The sequence below is a fragment of the Ranitomeya variabilis genome, unplaced genomic scaffold (assembly GCF_051348905.1).
Source record: "Ranitomeya variabilis isolate aRanVar5 unplaced genomic scaffold, aRanVar5.hap1 Scaffold_147, whole genome shotgun sequence".
Taxonomy (NCBI): domain Eukaryota; kingdom Metazoa; phylum Chordata; class Amphibia; order Anura; family Dendrobatidae; genus Ranitomeya; species Ranitomeya variabilis.
In genome coordinates this window covers 78,208-98,199 of record NW_027507956.1, presented here as the reverse complement: position 1 = coordinate 98,199, position 19,992 = coordinate 78,208, and the positions used below count along the sequence as shown (strand labels likewise).

The 19,992-nt window shown below is 46.4% G+C and overlaps 1 protein-coding gene across 1 annotated transcript in view; it reads left to right on the top strand.

Annotated features, from left to right (window-relative positions):
* The window catches only part of LOC143789273 (germinal-center associated nuclear protein-like), an 86,005-nt gene that overhangs the window by 17,363 nt on the left and 48,650 nt on the right, over positions 1-19,992 (top strand). The window contains exons 4-6 of the mRNA XM_077278977.1: positions 11,049-11,201; positions 11,287-11,451; positions 11,651-11,719. Coding sequence (XP_077135092.1) covers positions 11,049-11,201; positions 11,287-11,451; positions 11,651-11,719 — 387 coding nt within the window. The remainder of the gene's footprint in view (positions 1-11,048; positions 11,202-11,286; positions 11,452-11,650; positions 11,720-19,992) is intronic.

Genomic DNA, 19,992 nt, shown 5'->3' with positions numbered 1-19,992 from the left:
GGTTGATTTTCGGGGTGCATATAATTTGGTGCGGATTAAGCAGGGAGATGAGTGGAAAACTGCATTTAATAAGCCCGAGGGCCATTTTGAGTATTTGGTGATGCCTTTTGGTCTTTCTAATGCCCCTTCAGTCTTTCAGTCCTTTATGCACGATATTTTCCGTAAATATCTGGATAAATTTATGATTGTGTATTTGGATGATATTTTGATTTTTTCGGATGACTGGGAGTCGCATGTTCAACAGGTTAGGAAGGTTTTTCAGGTTTTGCGATCCAATTCTTTGTTTGTAAAGGGTTCAAAGTGTATCTTTGGGGTTCAGAAGATCTCCTTTTTGGGGTATATTTTTTCCCCTTCTTCTGTTGAGATGGATCCTGTTAAGGTTCGGGCTATTTGTGATTGGACGCAGCCTACTTCCCTGAAGAGTCTTCAGAAGTTCTTGGGCTTTGCTAATTTCTATCGTCGATTTATAACTGGGTTTTCAAGTATTGCTAAACCTTTGACTGATTTGACTAAGAAGGGTGCTGATGTTGCCAATTGGTCCTCTGCGGCTGTGGAGGCCTTTCGGGAGCTTAAGCGCCGCTTTGCTTCTGCCCCTGTGTTGCGCCAGCCTGATGTTTCGCTCCCTTTTCAGGTTGAGGTTGATGCTTCCGAGATTGGAGCAGGGGCGGTTTTGTCACAGAGAAGTCCCGATTGCTCAGTGATGAGACCATGTGCATTTTTCTCTCTAAAGTTTTCGCCCGCAGAGCGAAATTATGATGTCGGTAATCGGGAGCTCTTGGCTATGAAGTGGGCATTTGAGGAGTGGTGTCATTGGCTTGAGGGTGCTAGACATCAGGTGGTGGTCTTGACTGATCACAAGAATCTGATTTACCTTGAGTCTGTCAGGCGTCTGAATCCCAGACAGGCGCGCTGGTCGTTATTTTTCTCCCGGTTTAATTTTGTGGTTTCATACTTGCCGGGCTCGAAAAATGTGAAGGCAGATGCTCTTTCTAGGAGTTTTGAGCCTGACTCCTCTGGCGATTCTTTGCCTACTGGTATCCTTAAGGATGGAGTGATTTTGTCTGCTGTCTCCCCAGACTTGCGACGTGCGTTGCAGGAGTTTCAGACTGATAGGCCTGATCGTTGTCCGTCTGGGAGATTGTTTGTTCCAGATGAGTGGACCAGTAGAGTCATCTCAGAGGTTCATTCTTCTGTGTTGGCAGGCCACCCTGGAATTTTTGGTACCAGAGATTTGGTGGCCACGTCCTTCTGGTGGCCTTCCCTGTCTCGGGATGTGCGTACCTTCGTACAGTCTTGTGATGTTTGTGCTCGGGCCAAGCCTTGCTGTTCTCGGGCTAGTGGATTATTGTTGTCCTTGCCTATTCCAAAGAGGCCGTGGACGCACATCTCTATGGACTTTATCTCGGATCTCCCGGTTTCTCAGAAGATGTCCGTCATTTGGGTGGTGTGTGACCGTTTTTCTAAGATGGTCCATTTGGTACCCTTGCCCAAATTGCCTTCTTCATCGGAGTTGGTTCCTTTATTTTTTCAGAATGTGGTTCGTTTACATGGTATCCCGGAAAACATCGTTTCTGACAGGGGATCTCAATTTGTGTCTAGGTTCTGGCGAGCGTTCTGTGCCAGGATGGGCATTGATTTGTCTTTTTCGTCTGCGTTCCATCCTCAGACTAATGGCCAGACGGAGCGAACTAATCAGACCTTGGAGACTTATTTAAGGTGTTTTGTGTCTGCTGATCAGGATGATTGGGTCGCCTTTTTGCCATTGGCCGAGTTTGCCCTCAATAATCGGGCCAATTCTGCCACTCTGGTTTCTCCTTTCTTTTGCAATTCAGGGTTTCACCCTCGTTTTTCATCTGGCCAGGTGGAATCTTCGGATTGTCCTGGAGTGGACACTGTGGTGGATAGACTGCACCAGATTTGGAGTCATGTGGTGGACAATTTGAAGTTGTCTCAAGAGAAGACTCAGCAGTTTGCTAATCGTCATCGTCGTGAGGGTCATCGTCTCCGTGTTGGGGACTTCTCGTTTTGTCCCTATGAAGGTCTCTTCTCCTAAGTTTAAACCTCGATTTATAGGTCCTTATAAGATTTTGGAGATTCTTAATCCTGTATCTTTTCGTTTGGACCTACCAGCATCTTTCACCATTCATAATGTCTTCCATCGGTCGTTATTGCGGAGGTATGAGGTGCCGGTTGTTCCTTCTGTTGAGCCTCCTGCTCCTGTGCTGGTGGAGGGTGAATTGGAGTATGTTGTGGAGAAGATTTTGGACTCTCGCATTTCCAGACGGAGACTGCAATATTTAGTTAAATGGAAGGGATACGGTCAGGAGGATAATTCTTGGGTGACTGCCTCTGATGTTCATGCCTCTGATTTGGTTCGCGCCTTTCATAGGGCGCACCCAGATCGCCCTGGTGGTTCTCATGAGGGTTCGGTGCCCCCTCCTTATGGGGGGGGTACTGTTGTGAATTCTGTTTTTGGGCTCCCTCTGGTGGCTACTGGTGGTACTGGCTGACTTTTGTCTTGGGTTCCCAGTGTGTTGTGAATTTGGATTCTGGGCTCCCCCGGTGGCTACTGGTGGAATTGAACTTGTGTCATCATCTTCTCTGTTCACCTGTTCCCATCAAGATGTGGGAGTCGCTATATAACCTTGCTTCTCTGTTAGTTGCTTGCCGGTCAACAATGTTATCAGAAGCTTCTCTGTGCTTGTTCCTGCTCCTAGACAACAACTAGATAAGTTGGACTTTTGTCCATGTTTGTTTTTGCATTTTTGTTCCAGTTCACAGCTGTTGTTTCGTTACTGTGTCTGGAAAGCTCTTGTGATCAGGAATTGCCACTCTGGTATTATGAGTTAATGCCAGAGTTTTAAAGTAATTTCTGGATGGTGTTTTGATAGGGTTTTCAGCTGACCATGAAAGTGTCCTTTCTGTCTTCTGCTATCTAGTAAGTGGACCTCAAATTTGCTAAACCTATTTTCATGCTGCGTTTGTTATTTCATCTTTAATCACCGCCAATACATGTGGGGGGCCTCTGTCTCCTTTCGGGGTATTTCTCTAGAGGTGAGCTAGGACTAATATTTTCCTCTGCTAGCATTATTTAGTCCTCCGGCTGGCGCTGGGCATCTAGGGATAATAAGTAGGAATGCTACCCGGCCACTTCTAGTTGTGCGGTAGATTAGTTCATGGTCAGTTCAGTTCCCATCTTCCAAGAGCTAGTTCCTATATATGCTGATGCTATGTTCTCTTGCCATTGAGAACATGACAGTTTGACCGGCCCACTAAAGGGTTAAAATCCTTGGCTGAGAAAGGAGAGAAATAAGAAGTCTGCTGAGATTTTTTTTTTTCTTTTTCCCTCTAGTTTTGAGTGTGCTCTTAATTGGACCTCTTGCCAGTCTGTCTATGCTGCAGCCTTTTTTTTTTCTTTCTCTCCTTCTAATCTTTGAATGGCTCTGTGTTCACCTGTTTGTAATGGATCTTCAGAGTGTAACTGCAGGTTTGAATAATCTCGCCACGAAGGTACAAAATTTGCAAGATTTTGTTGTTCATGCACCTGTGTCTGAGCCGAGAATTCCTTTGCCGGAATTTTTCTCGGGGAATAGATCTGGTTTTCAGAATTTTAGAAATAATTGCAAATTATTTTTGTCCCTGAAGTCTCGCTCTGCCGGAGACCCTGCACAGCAGGTCAGGATTGTGATTTCCTTGCTCCGGGGCGACCCTCAAGACTGGGCTTTTTCATTGACACCAGGGGATCCTGCGTTGCTCAATGTGGATGCGTTTTTTCTGGCCTTGGGGTTGCTTTATGAGGAACCTCATTTGGAGCTTCAGGCAGAAAAAACTTTGATGTCCCTATCTCAGGGGCAAGATGAAGCTGAAATTTACTGCCAAAGATTCCGTAAATGGTCTGTGCTTACTCAGTGGAATGAGTGCGCCCTGGCGGCGACTTTCAGAGAGGGTCTCTCTGATGCCATTAAGGATGTTATGGTGGGGTTCCCTGTGCCTGCGGGTCTGAATGAGTCCATGACAATGGCTATTCAGATCGATAGGCGTCTGCGGGAGCGCAAACCAGTGCACCATCTGGCGGTGTCCACTGAGAAGACGCCAGAAAGTATGCAGTGTGATAGAATTCTGTCCAGAAGCGAGCGGCAGAATTTTAGACGGAAAAATGGGTTGTGTTTCTATTGTGGTGATTCTACTCATGTTATATCAGCATGCTCTAAGCGCACTAAAAAGCTTGATAAATCTGTTTCCATTGGCACTTTACAGTCTAAGTTTATTCTATCTGTGACCCTGATTTGCTCTTTGTCATCCATTACCACGGACGCCTATATCGACTCTGGCGCCGCTTTGAGTCTTATGGATTGGTCCTTTGCCAAACGCTGTGGGTATGATTTAGAGCCTTTGGAGACTCCTATTCCTCTGAAGGGGATTGACTCCACCCCATTGGCTAATAATAAACCACAATACTGGACACAAGTAACTATGCGTATTAATCCGGATCACCAGGAGATTATTCGCTTTCTGGTGCTGTATAATCTACATGATGTTTTGGTGCTAGGATTGCCATGGCTGCAATCTCACAACCCAGTCCTCGACTGGAGAGCTTTGTCTGTGTTGAGCTGGGGATGTAAGGGGACTCATGGGGACGTACCTTTGGTTTCCATTTCATCATCTATTCCCTCTGAAATTCCTGAGTTCCTGTGTGACTATCGTGACGTCTTTGAAGAACCCAAGCTTGGTTCGCTACCTCCGCACCGAGAGTGCGATTGTGCCATAGATTTAATCCCGGGTAGTAAATACCCAAAGGGTCGTTTATTTAATCTGTCTGTGCCTGAACATGCTGCTATGCGAGAATATATAAAGGAGTCCTTGGAAAAGGGACATATTCGTCCATCGTCATCTCCCTTAGGAGCCGGTTTTTTCTTTGTGTCAAAAAAAGACGGCTCTTTGAGACCATGTATTGATTATCGGCTTTTCAATAAAATCACGGTTAAATATCAATACCCATTGCCGTTGCTGACTGATTTGTTTGCTCGCATAAAGGGGGCCAAGTGGTTCTCTAAGATTGATCTCCGTGGGGCGTATAATTTGGTGCGAATCAGGCAGGGGGATGAGTGGAAAACCGCATTTAATACGCCCGAGGGCCACTTTGAGTATTTGGTGATGCCTTTTGGTCTTTCAAATGCCCCTTCAGTCTTCCAGTCCTTTATGCATGACATTTTCCGCGATTATTTGGATAAATTTATGATTGTGTACCTGGATGATATTCTGATTTTTTCGGATGACTGGGACTCTCATGTCCAGCAAGTCAGGAGGGTTTTTCAGGTTTTGCGGTCTAATTCTTTGTGTGTGAAGGGTTCTAAGTGCGTTTTTGGGGTTCAGAGGATTTCCTTTTTGGGATATATTTTTTCTCCCTCTTCCATTGAGATGGATCCTGTCAAGGTTCAAGCTATTTGTGATTGGACGCAGCCCTCTTCTCTTAAGAGTCTTCAGAAATTTTTGGGCTTTGCTAACTTTTATCGTCGATTTATTGCTGGTTTTTCGGATGTTGTTAAGCCATTGACCGATTTGACTAAGCAGGGTGCTGATGTTGCTGATTGGTCCCCTGATGCTGTGGAGGCCTTTCGGGAGCTTAAGCGCCGTTTTTCTTCTGCCCCTGTGTTGCGTCAGCCTGATGTTGCTCTTCCTTTTCAGGTTGAGGTCGACGCTTCTGAGATCGGAGCTGGGGCAGTGTTGTCGCAGAAAAGTTCCGACTGCTCCGTGATGAGGCCTTGTGCCTTCTTTTCCCGTAAATTTTCGCCCGCTGAGCGGAATTATGATGTTGGGAATCGGGAGCTTTTGGCCATGAAGTGGGCTTTTGAGGAGTGGCGCCACTGGCTTGAGGGGGCCAGACATCAGGTGGTGGTATTGACTGACCACAAAAATTTGATTTATCTTGAGACCGCCAGGCGCCTGAATCCTAGACAGGCGCGCTGGTCATTATTTTTCTCTCGGTTTAATTTTGTGGTGTCATACCTACCGGGTTCTAAGAATATTAAGGCGGATGCCCTTTCTAGGAGTTTTGAGCCTGACTCACCTGGTAACTCTGAGCCCACAGGTATCCTTAAGGATGGAGTGATATTGTCAGCCGTTTCTCCAGACCTGCGGCGGGCCTTGCAGGAGTTTCAGGCGGATAGACCGGATCGTTGCCCACCTGATAGACTGTTTGTTCCTGATGATTGGACCAGTAGAGTCATCTCTGAGGTTCATTCTTCTGCGTTGGCAGGTCATCCTGGAATTTTTGGTACCAGGGATTTGGTGGCAAGGTCCTTCTGGTGGCCTTCCCTGTCACGAGATGTGCGAGGCTTTGTGCAGTCTTGTGACGTTTGTGCTCGGGCCAAGCCTTGTTGTTCTCGGGCAAGTGGATTATTGTTGCCCTTGCCTATTCCTAAGAGGCCTTGGACGCACATCTCGATGGATTTTATTTCAGATCTGCCTGTTTCTCAGAAGATGTCTGTCATCTGGGTGGTGTGTGACCGTTTCTCTAAGATGGTCCATTTGGTTCCCCTGCCCAAGTTGCCTTCTTCTTCCGAGTTGGTTCCTCTGTTTTTTCAAAATGTTGTTCGTTTGCATGGTATTCCTGAGAATATCGTTTCTGACAGAGGAACCCAATTTGTGTCTAGATTTTGGCGGGCATTCTGTGCTAGGATGGGCATAGATTTATCTTTTTCGTCTGCTTTCCATCCTCAGACTAATGGCCAGACCGAGCGGACTAATCAGACCCTGGAGACATATCTGAGGTGTTTTGTGTCTGCTGACCAGGATGATTGGGTTGCTTTTTTGCCATTGGCGGAGTTCGCCCTCAATAATCGGGCCAGCTCTGCCACCTTGGTGTCCCCGTTTTTCTGTAATTCGGGGTTTCATCCTCGATTTTCCTCCGGTCAGGTGGAATCTTCGGATTGTCCTGGAGTAGATGCTGTGGTGGAGAGATTGCATCAGATCTGGGGGCAGGTGGTGGACAATTTGAAGTTGTCCCAGGAGAAGACTCAGCTTTTTGCCAACCGCCGCCGTCGTGTTGGTCCTCGGCTTTGTGTTGGGGATTTGGTGTGGTTGTCTTCTCGTTTTGTCCCTATGAGGGTCTCTTCTCCTAAGTTTAAGCCTCGGTTCATCGGCCCGTATAAGATATTGGAGATTCTTAACCCTGTTTCCTTCCGTTTGGACCTCCCTGCATCCTTTTCTATTCATAACGTTTTTCATCGGTCATTATTGCGCAGGTATGAGGTACCGGTTGTGCCTTCCGTTGAGCCTCCTGCTCCGGTGTTGGTTGAGGGTGAGTTGGAGTACGTTGTGGAGAAAATCTTGGACTCCCGTGTTTCCAGACGGAGACTCCAGTATCTGGTCAAGTGGAAGGGATACGGCCAGGAGGATAATTCTTGGGTGACTGCATCTGATGTTCATGCCTCCGATTTGGTTCGTGCCTTTCATAGGGCCCATCCTGATCGCCCTGGTAGTTCTGGTGAGGGTTCGGTGCCCCCTCCTTGAGGGGGGGGTACTGTTGTGAATTTGGATTCTGGGCTCCCCCGGTGGCTACTGGTGGAATTGAACTTGTGTCATCATCTTCTCTGTTCACCTGTTCCCATCAAGATGTGGGAGTCGCTATATAACCTTGCTTCTCTGTTAGTTGCTTGCCGGTCAACAATGTTATCAGAAGCTTCTCTGTGCTTGTTCCTGCTCCTAGACAACAACTAGATAAGTTGGACTTTTGTCCATGTTTGTTTTTGCATTTTTGTTCCAGTTCACAGCTGTTGTTTCGTTACTGTGTCTGGAAAGCTCTTGTGATCAGGAATTGCCACTCTGGTATTATGAGTTAATGCCAGAGTTTTAAAGTAATTTCTGGATGGTGTTTTGATAGGGTTTTCAGCTGACCATGAAAGTGTCCTTTCTGTCTTCTGCTATCTAGTAAGTGGACCTCAAATTTGCTAAACCTATTTTCATGCTGCGTTTGTTATTTCATCTTTAATCACCGCCAATACATGTGGGGGGCCTCTGTCTCCTTTCGGGGTATTTCTCTAGAGGTGAGCTAGAACTAATATTTTCCTCTGCTAGCATTATTTAGTCCTCCGGCTGGCGCTGGGCATCTAGGGATAATAAGTAGGAATGCTACCCGGCCACTTCTAGTTGTGCGGTAGATTAGTTCATGGTCAGTTCAGTTCCCATCTTCCAAGAGCTAGTTCCTATATATGCTGATGCTATGTTCTCTTGCCATTGAGAACATGACACCAGTGCACCTGTTTCCATCAGGCAATTGGGAGTTTCCTACTTAGGCTGGCTGCTCAGTCATTCTAGTGCCGGCAATCAATGTTACTAGACCTCCTCTGTTGCTTGCTACCTGCTCCAAGTCTGCAATTCAGCTAAGTTGAATCTTTGGCATTTTGTTATTTGTTTTGTCCAGCATGCATTTATATTTCTTGTGCTGCTGGAAGCTCTAGTGATCTGAAATTACTACTCCGGTGTCATGAGTTGATAACGGAGCTAAGGTAATTTCTGGATGGCTGTTTAGCGTTTTGAGGTAACCGTGAAGTCCTCTTTCGTATCTTCCGCTATCTAGTTAGAGGGCTTCACTTTGCTGAATCTATATTCATACTACGTTTGTATTTTCCTCTTACCTAACCGATATTATATGTGGGGGGCTACTATAACTTTTGGGGTTTCCCTGGAGGCAAGCCAGGTCTGTGTATTCCTCTACTAGGGGTAGCTAGATCTCCGGCTGGCACGAGGTGTCTAGGAACAACGTAGGAACACCCCCTGGCTACTTTTAGTTGCGTGTTAGGTTCAGCATCACGGTTACCTAAGATACCATCTTCCTAGAGCTAGTCCGTTTTTCCCTGTTTCCCTGCCATTGGGAATCATGACACAAGTCGGGGCTCGGAAGGAAGGTAGTGACATTTTGAAATGCAGGCTTTGATGGAGTGGTCTGCGTGCGTCACATTCCATTTGCAGAGCCCCTTATGTGCCTAAACAGTAGAAACCCCCCACAAGTGACCCCATTTTGGAAACTAGACCCCCCCAAGGAACTTATCTAGATATGTGGTGAGCACTTTGAACCCCAAAGTGTTTCACAGAAGTTTACAACGCAGAGCCGTGAAAATAAAAAATCATTTTTCTTTCCTCCAAAATGATGTTTTAGCAAGCAATTTTTTATTTTCGCAAGGGTAACGGGAGAAATTGGACCCCAATAGTTGTTGCCCAGTTTCTCCTGAGTACACTGATACCCCATATGTGGGGGTAAACCACTGTTTGGGCACACGTCGGGGCTTGGAAGGGAGGGAGCACCATTTGACTTTTTGAACGCAAGATTGTCTGGAATCAATGGTGGCGCCACGTTGCGTTTGGAGACCCCTGATGTGCCTAAACAGTGGAAACCCCTCAATTCTAACTCCAACACGAACCCCAACACACCCCTAACCCTAATCCCAACCCTAACCCCAACACACCCCTAACCCTAATCCCAACTCTAGCCATAACCCTAATCACAACCCAACCCCAACACACCCCTAACCCTAATCCCAACCCTAATCCCAACCCTAACCACAACTTTAACCCCAACACACCCCTAACCCTAACCACAAGCCTATTCTTAATCCTATTTCCAACCCTAGCCCTAATTCCAACCCTAACTCTAATTGCAACCCTAACCCTAAGGCTATGTGCCCACTTTGCGGATTCGTGTGAGATTTTTCCGCACCATTTTTGAAAAATCCGCAGGTAAAAGTCACTGAGATTTACCTGCGGATTTACCGCGGATTTCCAGTGTCTTTTATGCGGATTTCACCTGCGGATTCCTATTGAGGAACAGCTGTAAAACGCTGCGCAATCCGCAAAAAGAATTGACATGCTGCGGAAAATACAGCGCAGCATTTCCGCGCTGTATTTTCCGCAGCATGGGGGGGGTGTAAGATGGCGGTGCCCAGGGAGAAGACGGACCGACTTCGGGAGGCTCGGTAAGTATGAGGGGGTGGTGGGGGGGTGGATCGGAGCACGGGGGGGGGTGGATCGGAGGACGGGGGGAGCGGACAGGAGCACGGGGGAGCGGACAGGGGGACGGAGGGGGGTACCGGACAGAACGGAGGACTGGGGAGGAGATCGGGGGGGGGGGGCAGGACATGATTTCCAGCCATGGCAGATGCTATTGCAGCATCGGCCATGGCTGGATTGCAATATTTCACCATTTTCATAGGTGAAATATTGCAAATTGCTCTGATTGGCTGTTGCACTTTCAACAGCCAATCAGAGCGATCGTAGCTACGTGGGGGCAAAGCCACTTCCCCTGGGCTGAAGTACAACTCCCCCTCTCCCTGCAGACCGGGTGAAATAGGAGTTAACCCTTTCACCCGATCTGCAGGGACGCGATCATTCCATGACGCCACATAGGCGTCATGGGTCGGATTGGCACCGACTTTCATGACGCCTACGTGGCGTCAAAGGTCGCGAAGGGGTTAAAGAGGTTGTCTTATGCTCCTAGATGGGTATAATTGCTTGTAAAAAAACAAGCAACTCTGCAGTTTACCCATCATTTAAAAAAATCAGTCCTTCTGAAAAACAAGTGGATTTTTAATTTAATTTTATAGTGTACAGCTGGTTACATAGGTTCCTGCCACCTTGCCGTTTTAGATTGCCTGGTTATCTAGGCAAGGAGTGTGTGGCACAAGCTGGCTCTATGCTTTACAGCTTGCAAGATGATCTCTGAAGCTGTTGAGATCTGTGGATCTAACCAGGCTCTGTCCCCCTGCACTTCTACGCTGCAGAGGCAAAGCTGCCTCTAATTACAGCCTGGACGACGGCAAAAATCAAACCATCAGCGTGACCATGTCGCTGGTCCAAACGATCAATCTTCAGGAGCGTGCTGCTCCCATCAAAGTAGGAGTGATGCCCTCTGGAAGATTTTTTAGACAACCCATTTAAGGCCCTATACACATATTTATTATTGTTACTATTATTATTAGCCACACTAACCATTATCAGCAGGATCGGTCAATCTAAAGGTTCTTCCCTTTTTGACTATATTTTCTTTGCTTCAGGAAAGCCGTGCAACTGGATCACAACGAGCGCATTTTACGCTGCTCTCAGCTTGTCTGTGACCAGCATGTTAGGCAATTTGTGGATGAGGAGATATTCCACACAGCTGGAGAAACCCTTTATGAGATGCAATGTAGCAGCAAATACAATCAGAGGTTAGTTGGGTCTTTTTCATTTGCAAAGCTAATTTGCATACTTTTCCTGTAATATCTCACTAGTAATGTCGTCCTGTGTTTTCAGATTAAGACGACAAATGCGCGCTTTTCCAGCAGCACCTGGGTCTGTGGGCCGTGATGGTACACTGAAAGCTTTACTTCCCAGTGCGGATACCCGCGATGTACAGAGTTTGTCTCAAGGAATTGTTAACTTGGGTCGTGCTGGAAGATTAAACGTTTCCGTTACAAGGTGGGCTCATTGGTCTTTTAGTGCTTCCCCCACACACATATTTTGACATAACCATTAGACTTTGTGCATAATGATCAGTGAAGTTGTAGAAAACTCCTTCTAGTTACACATTCGATTACAGTATATACAGATGCTTCATTTATTTTATATCTTTTATTTTACATTTTATAAAACTATTGAATTTTCTTCTTCACTCCAGGTGTCAACAAGTTAGGGAACAGCTATTTCACAAGATGAAGGTCCAGCACTATTTCCAAGAGCTACAATGGTTGGTATATAACTTCAACAAACTAAGGGTAACAGTCATTTCAATTAAAATAATTGTGCACCATGTGATGAGAAAGTGTTTAAAGAGAACCTGTCACCCCAAAAATCGTATCTGAGCTAAGCCCACCAGCATCAGGGGCTTACCTACAACATTCTGTAATGCTGTAGATAAGCCCCTGATGTAACCTGAAAGATGAGAAATAAAGGTTAGATTATACTCACCCAGGGGCGGTCCCGCTGCAGTCCGGTCCGATGGGCATCGCAATCCGGGTCCTGCGCCTCCTATCTTCATTCAATGACGTCCTCTTCTTGTCTTCTTGCAGCGGCTCCGGCGCAGGAGTTCTTTGTCTGTCCTGTTAAGGGCAGAGCAAGTACTGCAGTGCGCAGGTGCTGGGCCTTTCTGACCTGTCCCGCTGCCTGCGCACTGCAGTACTTTGCTCTGCCCTCAACTGGGCAGATAAAGTACGCCTGCGCCGGAGCCACGGCAAGAAGACAAAAAGAGGACGTCATCGAATGAAGATAGGAGGCCCTGGACCCGGGTCATGACGCCCATCGGACCAGACCGCAGTGGGACCGCCCCTGGGTGAGTATAATCTAACCATTATTTCTCACCTTTCAGGATACATTTGGGGCTTATCTACAGCATTACAGAATGCTGCAGATAAGTCCCTGATGCCGGTGGGCTTAGCTCAGATACGATTTTTGGGGTGAATAATGTGTCTTAATGCGTAAAAAAAAAAATTTCCATAGAAAATTAAGAATTTGGTCAAAGCAATTTGATGTGTTACGCAGTGTTCAATGCTCATCTTTTGCCGCAGCCTGCCTGAGTGAACAGGCTATTACACGACCACTGATTGGTACATTTTTACCAAATAGTGGTCGTTTAATGCCATCAGTCTGTCCATGTGAGCAGACCCTTAGACTGCAAGGGAACTGATGTGCGTCCATACAAACGCATGGCTCGGGAACTTAATACCTGCTTTCAGTGATTGACAGCAGCATTTAAGAAGTTAGTGCTGTCAAAGACCTATGCCAGCCATGTAATCTAGCCGGCATCTGCTTTGCGTGGAGCAGACTCCGCACCATGATATCATAGTATGTCACAAAGCGTTAAGGAGGTTAAGACCTTTTGTGGAGTGTGGTGTGTGAAATAACTGAAAAAAAAAAAGTAATAAAAAGAGTAAGTATATACAAGAAAAAAAATCCTGTTTCTAGCTTGCTCGCTCACTCCTGTCAAAATGAAAGATGTCCAATATCTAAAAAAAATCTCTTCGGAAAAGCAAACTTACTTTCAAATTTTGTAGCGGTCCTTTATGGTTGTAAAAAAATAAATAAACTAGACATGTATTTCCTATTTTTCTTTATATTTTCCCTTCGATATCCACAAAAGAAAAACAAATAAGGAATATAAAAATAACATAATTAAGCAAAGCTCCATGTATTGCATAAAAAGCAAACCTTTTAGAGCCGTTAAAAGCACATGTACAAAAAGAAAAAAAGAAAATGTGTCTGGACATTAACGGGAGCAAATGGCCCAGTCCTGAACTGATTAACAATGCTTCATCTCATAGTTAGTGTTGAGCGATACCTTCCGATAGCGATATATTGGATTGGATCGGCCGATATCCCAAAAATATCGGAAATTACCGATACCCGATACCAATACAAGTCAATGGGACACAAATATCGGAATATACTAAGCCCTTTCTGTCCTTCTACATCCTGTTCCGGAGGGGGGAAGAGTGTGGGCGGTGTGTGGGCGGTGCGTGGGCGGACACTGTGCGTGTCTGGGTGTGCGGGCGGGGTCTGTGCAGCCTGCCAGGGGGGTCTGTGTGGCCTGCCGGGGGGTCTGTGCGGGCTGCCGGGGGGTCTGTGCGGGCTGCCGGGGGGTCTGTGCGGGCTGCCGGGGGTCTGTGTGGGCTGCCGGGGGTCTGTGCGGCCTGCCGGGGGCTCTGTGCGGGCTGCTGGGGCTCTGCGGCCTGCCGGGGGGGTCTGTGCGGCCTGCCGGGGGGGTCTGTGCGGCCTGCCGGGGGGGTCTGTGCGGACTTGCCGGGGGTCTGTGCGGCCTGCCGGGGGGTCTGTGCGGCCTCTCAGGGGTCTGTGTGGGCTGCCGGGGGTCTTTGTGTCTGTGCAGGCATCATCCGATGAGAACAACAAGAAAAAGCCTACTGACAAAATATGCACACCAATAATACTACATGAGGTATATAAAAATGCAAAGCTGATTTTATTAAACAATCCAACAACATCACAGACAATTAAAACATAATTAAAAAAATACACACCATCCATAATACACAGGAATATAGATACAATAACCATATATGATAAGGTCCCCCACACAGAGTACCTCAACCCCACACTAATGACTCATGGGAGAATAGAAATACATCAAAGGACGGATAACATGATGTAATTGGTAACCACACGCCAACGGGCTGTGTGTAACATATATGAGACCGTTACCCAGGATATTAAATGCAAAACCAGCCAAAAACGGGGAAGGGGAGGGGGGAAAAAGGATAAGGGGTTAATAATAACCCATAAGTAAAAGTACCTAACTAGATCTCAAAGCTATAAAGGGAGGAAACCCTCCATCGAAATACAACCTGGTATAATATAGCGATGCCCACGCGTATCGCCTGACAAGCAGGCTTCGTCAGGGAAGATGTGCATTGGACGTCCAAACAGCTATAAATAGCACGAGCCTAATAGCTCATAGAACACCGGTGTGCGGAAGTCGCCACACCGGAAATGGGAGGGGGAAGCCACCTAGTGCTGGACAATAAAACCAGCATAGTGTTCCTAGTAAGAGCAGGAACATAGCAGAGCGCATGCGCAGACGCCGTGCGTCCAGCAATGCTTCACACTGCAACAGCGGCTGCGCCAGATGGAGCGCACGGAGACACGGTGCGCAGGCGCATAGAGCATACGGCATAATGGATGCACAAGAAAATAGGCGGCATAATTAGGGACAAAGAGTGCCCATAATAAACCAGTCCAACTGCACCTGAGATGGAAGACGCCAGTGCAACTGGTCATTCCTAATGGATAGAAGATCGGGGCAGAACGCATGTGCAAAACCGTGTATCTGGAAACTATGATACCGCAACAGCAGCTGCGCCAAATGAAGCGCATAGATCCATGGTATGCACACGCAAACACATCAAGTAGAGGTAATGAGTGGTGACCATTTACTAGAGTGTAAGGTGCCTCCGTATTAAACAGATGCAAAAGTTTAGAGCAAACAAGGACCGTATAAAAAGTACCTGTACGCCCTTCCAAATCTCTTATGTGCAAAAAGATATAAATACATAGAAATGTCGCCCCCAACACACATATCTCAATGCAACATCCGCCACATACCCCCGGGGGCACTCATCCAAGCAGCCAATCCACCAATCTGCCCATAGAGAAACACACAAGGTCCACATGTCACCAATGAGAAATATGCACGTTTCTACAGAAATTATTTTATTGTTAATATTAATATAATTATAATAACTATAAATATCGCACCTAAAATCCAATAGTTCCTGTGCTACTTTCCCTAAGCAATAAATAGTAACAGTGCGAAGGACAGAGTGGGCGGTAAGGACCTCAAGAAGTGAGAAGCTGGTAGCCAAAGGGGCAGAAAGAATATTTATTGTGCAATACTCCCAATGAGCCAGGCATAAGAAACCCCAATGAGCCAGTGTAGAGCAACGCAAAGCCTATAACCAAAAACCCACCCAGAGGCCATAAGGAGAGGACGGCATGTATAAAGAACAAGCTTCCAGGTCCGCCATGTATTAAATGATGATAGAACCTAGATAACAAAAATCCTTAGATATCCCACAAGGTACCCAACAAAGTTTATAATGGGGGTACCCATCCCTACAAGACCAGAGCTCGAGGGCCATGAAACCAATATTGATAGGCTATTTCTCAAATCCAACAAAATATCGGAGAGAGGGAGATTCCAACAGTCCAAATGATGATCCTCACATCAATGGGAAATTCCAACGGTCCAGATGATGATCTTCATATCAATGAGGAAAGTAAGATGATTATCCCAGAAATCCTGTGAATAATAGTTCCTCATTGAGACCTGTAGGGGTAATTGAGCCAAGATTAAAAATCCATTTAGCTTCCATGCGTAAAAGCAGCTGCTTAGACTCCCCTCCCCTATTGGACATCAGAATCTTATCCAGGCCCACAATCTTAGTTCCAGGCGCCCGACCACCATCTTGTGTCAGAAAGTGAGAAGCCACTGGAGTGTGAGTACCCTGCCCTTGACAACATCGGAGCGCGCGAGATTAATGGTAGAAAGATGTTTTTGTATTCTACGTCGCAGCTCCTGAGAGGTCTGGCCAACGTAAACACGTTGGCAAGGGCAAATAAGGGCATATATGACACAAGCCGTTTTGCAGTTGATGTAGGATCTGTTGTGAATTTGGATTTTGGGCTCCCCCGGTGGACACTGGTGGAACTGAACTTGTGTGCATCATCCTTTCTGTTCACCTGTTCCTATCAGGATGTGGGAGTCGCTATTTAGCCTTGCTCCTCATTCACTTCCTTGCCGGTCAACATTGTAATCAGAAGCCTTTCTGTGCATGTTCCTGCTGCTAGACAACTCCCAGCTAAGTTGGACTTTTGTCCTCGTTTGTTTTTGTATTTTGTTCCAGTTCACAGCTGAAGTTTCGTTTCTGTGTCTGGAAAGCTCTTGTGATCTGAAATTGCCACTCTGATGTTATGAGTTAATACTAGAGTCTTAAAGTAATTTCAGGATGGTGTTTTGATAGGGTTTTCAGCTGACCATGAAAGTGTCCTTTCTGTCTTCCTGCTATCTAGTAAGCGGACCTCAATTTTGCTAAACCTATTTTCATACTACGTTTGTCATTTCATCTAAAATCACCGCCAATATATGTGGGGGGCCTCTGTCTGCCTTTCGGGGAAATTTCTCTAGAGGTGAGCCAGGACTATGTTTTCCTCTGCCAGGATTAGCTAGTCCTCCGGCTGGCGCTGGGCGTCTAGGAATAAAACGTAGGCAACGCTACCCGGCTACTGTTAGTTGTGCGGCAGGTTTAGTTCATGGTCAGTTTAGTTTCCATCCTTCCAAGAGCTAGTTCTTTGTTTGCTGGGCTATGTTCTCTTGCCATTGAGAACCATAACAGTTTGACCGGCCACAAAGGGTTAAAGTAATTGACAGAGAAAGGAGAGAAAAGAGAAGTCTGCTGAAGGTTTTTTTTTTTTTTTTTTTTCCCTTCAGTTCTGAGTGTGCTTATAATTGAATCTCTTGCAAGTCTGCCTATATTGCAGCCTTTCTCTCTCTCTCTCCTTCTAATCCTGGAATGGCTCTGTGTTCACCTGTTTAAAATGGATATTCAGAGTTTAGCTGCAGGTTTGAATAATCTCACCACGAAAGTTCAAAATTTACAGGATTTTGTTGTTCATGTTCCTATATCTGAACCTAGAATTCCTTTGCCTGAATTTTTCTCGGGGAATAGATCATGCTTTCAAAATTTCAAAAATAATTGCAAGTTGTTTTTGTCCCTGAAATCTCGCTCTGCTGGAGATCCTGCTCAGCAGGTCAGGATTGTGATTTCCTTGCTCCGGGGCGACCCTCAAGATTGGGCTTTTGCATTGGCTCCAGGGGATCCTGCGTTGCTCAATGTGGATGCGTTTTTTCTGGCCTTGGGGTTGCTTTATGAGGAACCTCATTTAGAGCTTCAGGCGGAAAAGGCCTTGATGTCCCTATCTCAGGGGCAAGACGAAGCTGAAATATACTGCCAAAAATTCCGTAAATGGGCTGTGCTTACTCAGTGGAATGAGTGCGCCCTGGCGGCGAATTTCAGAGAGGGTCTCTCTGATGCCATTAAGGATGTTATGGTGGGGTTCCCTGTGCCTGCGGGTCTGAATGAGTCCATGACAATGGCTATCCAGATCGATAGGCGTCTGCGGGAGCGCAAACCTGTGCACCATGTGGCGGTGTCTACTGAGAAGACGCCAGGGAATATGCAATGTGATAGAATTCTGTCCAGAAACGAATGGCAGAATTTTAGACGAAAAAATGGGTTGTGCTTCTATTGCGGTGATTCAACTCATGTTATATCAGCATGCTTTAAGCGTACTAAGAAGCTTGATAAGTCTGTTTCAATTGGCACTTTACAGTCTAAGTTTATTCTATCTGTGACCCTGATTTGTTCTTTATCATCTATTACTGCGGATGCCTATGTCGACTCTGGCGCCGCTTTGAGTCTTATGGATTGGTCCTTTGCCAAACGCTGTGGGTATGATTTAGAGCCTCTTGAAAATCCTATACCTCTGAAGGGGATTGACTCCACCCCATTGGCTAGTAATAAGCCACAATACTGGACACAAGTAACTATGCGGATTAATCCGGATCATCAGGAGATTATTCGCTTTCTTGTGCTGTATAACCTACATGATGTGTTGGTGCTGGGATTGCCATGGCTGCAGTCTCATAACCCAGTCCTCGACTGGAAAGCTATGTCAGTGTTAAGCTGGGGATGTAAGGGGACGCATGGGGACGTACCTTTGGTTTCCATTTCATCATCTATTCCCTCTGAGATTCCTGAATTCTTGTCTGACTATTGTGACGTTTTTGAAGAACCTAAGCTTGGTTCACTACCTCCGCACCGGGAGTGCGATTGTGCCATAGATTTGATTCCGGGTAGTAAATACCCTAAGGGGCGTTTATTTAATCTGTCTGTGCCTGAACATGCTGCTATGCGAGAATATATAAAGGAGTCCTTGGAAAAGGGACATATTCGGCCTTCGTCATCTCCCTTAGGAGCCGGTTTTTTCTTTGTGGCTAAGAAAGATGGCTCTTTGAGGCCGTGTATTGATTATCGGCTTTTGAATAAAATCACGGTTAAATATCAATATCCGTTGCCACTGTTGACTGATTTGTTTGCTCGCATAAAGGGGGCCAAGTGGTTCTCTAAGATAGATCTCCGTGGGGCGTATAATTTGGTGCGAATTAAGCAGGGGGATGAGTGGAAAACCGCATTTAATACGCCCGAGGGCCACTTTGAGTATTTGGTGATGCCTTTTGGTCTTTCAAATGCCCCTTCAGTCTTTCAGTCCTTTATGCATGACATTTTCCGTGATTATTTGGATAAATTTATGATTGTGTATCTGGATGATATTTTGATTTTTTCGGATGACTGGGACTCTCATGTCCAGCAGGTCAGGAGGGTTTTTCAGGTTTTGCGGTCTAATTCCTTGTGTGTGAAGGGTTCTAAGTGCGTTTTTGGGGTTCAAAAGATTTCCTTCTTGGGATATATTTTTTCCCCCTCTTCCATCGAGATGGATCCTGTCAAGGTTCAGGCAATTTGTGATTGGACGCAGCCCTCTTCTCTTAAGAGTCTTCAGAAATTTTTGGGCTTTGCTAACTTTTATCGTCGATTTATTGCTGGTTTTTCTGAGGTTGTTAAACCATTGACTGATTTGACTAAGAAGGGTGCTGATGTTGCCGATTGGTCCCCTGCTGCTGTGGAGGCCTTTCGGGAGCTTAAGCGTCGCTTTTCTTCCGCCCCTGTGTTGCGTCAGCCTGATGTTGCTCTTCCTTTTCAGGTTGAGGTCGACGCTTCGGAAATCGGAGCCGGGGCGGTTTTGTCGCAGAGAAGTTCCGATTGCTCCGTGATGAGACCTTGTGCTTTTTTTTCACGTAAATTTTCGCCCGCCGAGCGGAATTATGATATTGGGAATCGGGAGCTTTTGGCCATGAAGTGGGCTTTTGAGGAGTGGCGTCATTGGCTTGAGGGGGCTAGACATCAGGTGGTGGTATTGACTGACCACAAAAATTTAATTTATCTTGAGTCCGCCAGACGCTTGAATCCTAGACAGGCGCGCTGGTCGTTGTTTTTCTCTCGGTTTAATTTTGTGGTGTCCTACCTGCCGGGTTCTAAGAATGTTAAGGCGGATGCCCTGTCTAGGAGTTTTGAGCCTGACTCCCCTGGTAATTCTGAACCTACAGGTATCCTTAAGGATGGAGTGATATTGTCTGCCGTTTCTCCAGACCTGCGGCGGGCCTTGCAGGAGTTTCAGGCGGATAGACCTGATCGTTGCCCACCTGGTAGACTGTTTGTTCCTGAGGATTGGACCAGTAAAGTCATTTCTGAGGTTCATTCTTCTGCGTTGGCAGGTCATCCTGGAATCTTTGGTACCAGGGATTTGGTGGCAAGGTCCTTCTGGTGGCCTTCCCTGTCACGAGATGTGCGAGGCTTTGTGCAGTCTTGTGACGTTTGTGCTCGGGCCAAGCCTTGT